Below are 2,274 nucleotides of genomic sequence, written 5' to 3'. Positions count from 1 at the left end.
CGTCCTGTGAGGGGGACCCCTGGTGGAAATCTGCATGACCCCGGCTGACAGGCCACCCAGGCCCAACTGCTCTCTTGGGCTGGGACCCCCCAGGCAGTAGGGCTGGGGACCCCTGGGCCCGTGAGGCCTGTGGGTGGCAGCCTCAGTGTTGAATGAGCCCCTCCGACCCTGGCAGGCACCACTGACGTGTTCTCTGGGTTTGTACTAGGAACCACCCCGTGGAAATTGCCAAGGCCCTGAGCACTCTCTCTCATTCCCATTCTCTCTGAAAGCAGGAAGAGTATCATAGACAAAACACACTTAAACCATGAAGAGTTTGTTTAAACCCAAGGAAGCTTCTAAACCAGAGCAAGATGAATTCAGGTGGGGGTGCTCCTGGGTTCAACTGGTGACGGACACCAGCGTCTCAGCCTACCTATTGCGTCTGAGCCCTGTGCTGGGGCCCTCGGGCACCAGGGAGGTCCCATGGCTTCTGATCCCACTCGGCCACCTCCTGCTGTCTGCCTGCGGCAGTGTCCAGCCTGTTGGGGCCGGTCTCCTCCTCTGCAGACAAGGCTAATGGCACAACTCAGCCCACATGGCTGGCTGAGGGTCCCATAAGATGATGAATCCTGAGTGCTCAGCAAGGTGCTGGCAGGCGGTCGGTGCTCATCAAAGAAGCCACTAATTATCCCTCAGAGGCCCCTGGAGCCCCAAAGGGGTGGGATGTGGTGGTGGGGTGTCCTGCCCCTTTTCTAAACATGAAAATGAGCTTGAGAAGTGGTTTCCGGTGCTGGAAATTCAGTTGTTAAAAACATTCTGGACCATGCCCTTCAGACGCTCAGAAGTTCTCTGGGCTATTTGGAAAAATAAGAACTGATCCTAATTGGTTCAGCACCGTCCTGAGACACACTGGGTCACATCTGTTTGATGAACTGTGGTGACAAGAGCGTGGCCACAGGGGTCAGGGGGCACCAGAGTGACCCAACTCCCTGCTGCTGATGACAAAGGCCTTCCGTGCCCTGAGCGGATGAGAGGTTAAGAAGCAGGACCCAGACGCCAAGACAGCACTGCTCTGGGAACCTAACACTGGGAAGGCAGCCAAGCCCATGGCCCTATGGGGAGCAGGAGTGACCGGGAGAGGCATGGACCGATGGCCCCGGTCTGCTGCAAACAGGCTGTGGCCAGCACCATGGAGACAGGCCACCTGTGTGCAAGGACTTGCTGGGCAGACTCTGCAGGAACAAACAGATCAAACACGTTACGAATAAAGTGATTTGTATATAACTGGCAGGGGGGCAGGGGTTGGAGACTGAATTGCCCATTCAAATCATTACTTTTTAAAAAAACATTTCCTCGACGGACATTTCCAGCTCCACAAAAGAAACTAATCAAATAGATGTTCCTCCTTAAGTCTTAAACCATGACATTCAGATGATCTATGTGCAAATTAATAAGGTTATGACATAATTTGATTAGGTGACAAAGCCGAGGGAGAGCTGACAAAGAACCAGACTGGCACCACTGACTTCTTAATGAAGTGGAGCTCTGGAAAAAATCTAGACAAATCACAGGTCGTCTGACCAGAAAACCCCTGACTATGGGCTGTCTACTTTAGAGTCAGGAGCTGAACCCTGAAAACCGAATGTGCGAAATTCTAATGATCAAAAAACCCACAGCACGTCAGGCAGACATGATCATGTGCATTTCTTTTCTATGCTGCAAATCACCACAATCCCAGATTAGCCCAGCCGGCCGGGCGCCTCCCTCCCGTCCACCTGGGCTGTGAGGTTGATCAGCAGTTTAGGTGCAGAGGTGCGGGCTCAGAAGGCAGCAGCAATCTCCAGTGTGTTCTGGAATCAGAAGTTGAGGTCCACATCTGATTAGTTCCCTTCGTTTCATTAGACTTGGCTGAATGTGTGCCGGTGCCACTACAGCTTTGATTTCAGACTTCCTATGACAGGTTTGTTCACAGAAAACTCTGGCCACCAGGACGCCCGCTCCAACACCTTGCTTTCCTGCAGGACAGCGCCCCAGAGGTTTTTGTAGAGCTGCAAACAACACGTACACAGCAAGTGAAGACAAAGAAATAAGAAGGAAAAGATTCCTAGACAGCTGAGTGTGCAAATGCAACTCCTCAAAGATTTTGTTAAAAACACAGGAAATTCGGCCGGGCGCGGTGGCTCATGCCCGTAATCCCAGCATTTTGGGAGGCTGAGGTAGGCAGAACACCTGAGGTCAGGAGTTCGAGACCAGCCTGACCAACATGGAAAAACCCCATCTCTACTAAAAAAA

General features: G+C 52.2%; 1 protein-coding gene across 1 annotated transcript in view; it reads right to left on the bottom strand.

The window, feature by feature from the left end:
- Positions 1 to 1,240: 1,240 nt before the first annotated feature.
- Positions 1,241 to 2,274, bottom strand: part of ACOX3 (acyl-CoA oxidase 3, pristanoyl) — a 55,463-nt gene continuing 54,429 nt past the window's right edge. The window contains exon 18 of the mRNA XM_011935388.1: positions 1,241 to 2,030. Coding sequence (XP_011790778.1) covers positions 1,911 to 2,030 — 120 coding nt within the window. The 3' untranslated portion in view covers positions 1,241 to 1,910. The remainder of the gene's footprint in view (positions 2,031 to 2,274) is intronic.

Source organism: Colobus angolensis, unplaced genomic scaffold (genome assembly GCF_000951035.1).
Source record: "Colobus angolensis palliatus isolate OR3802 unplaced genomic scaffold, Cang.pa_1.0 Scaffold143, whole genome shotgun sequence".
NCBI lineage: Eukaryota > Metazoa > Chordata > Mammalia > Primates > Cercopithecidae > Colobus > Colobus angolensis.
The sequence above is the reverse complement of the archived record's forward strand: the minus strand, read 5'-3'. Positions and strand labels throughout refer to the sequence as shown.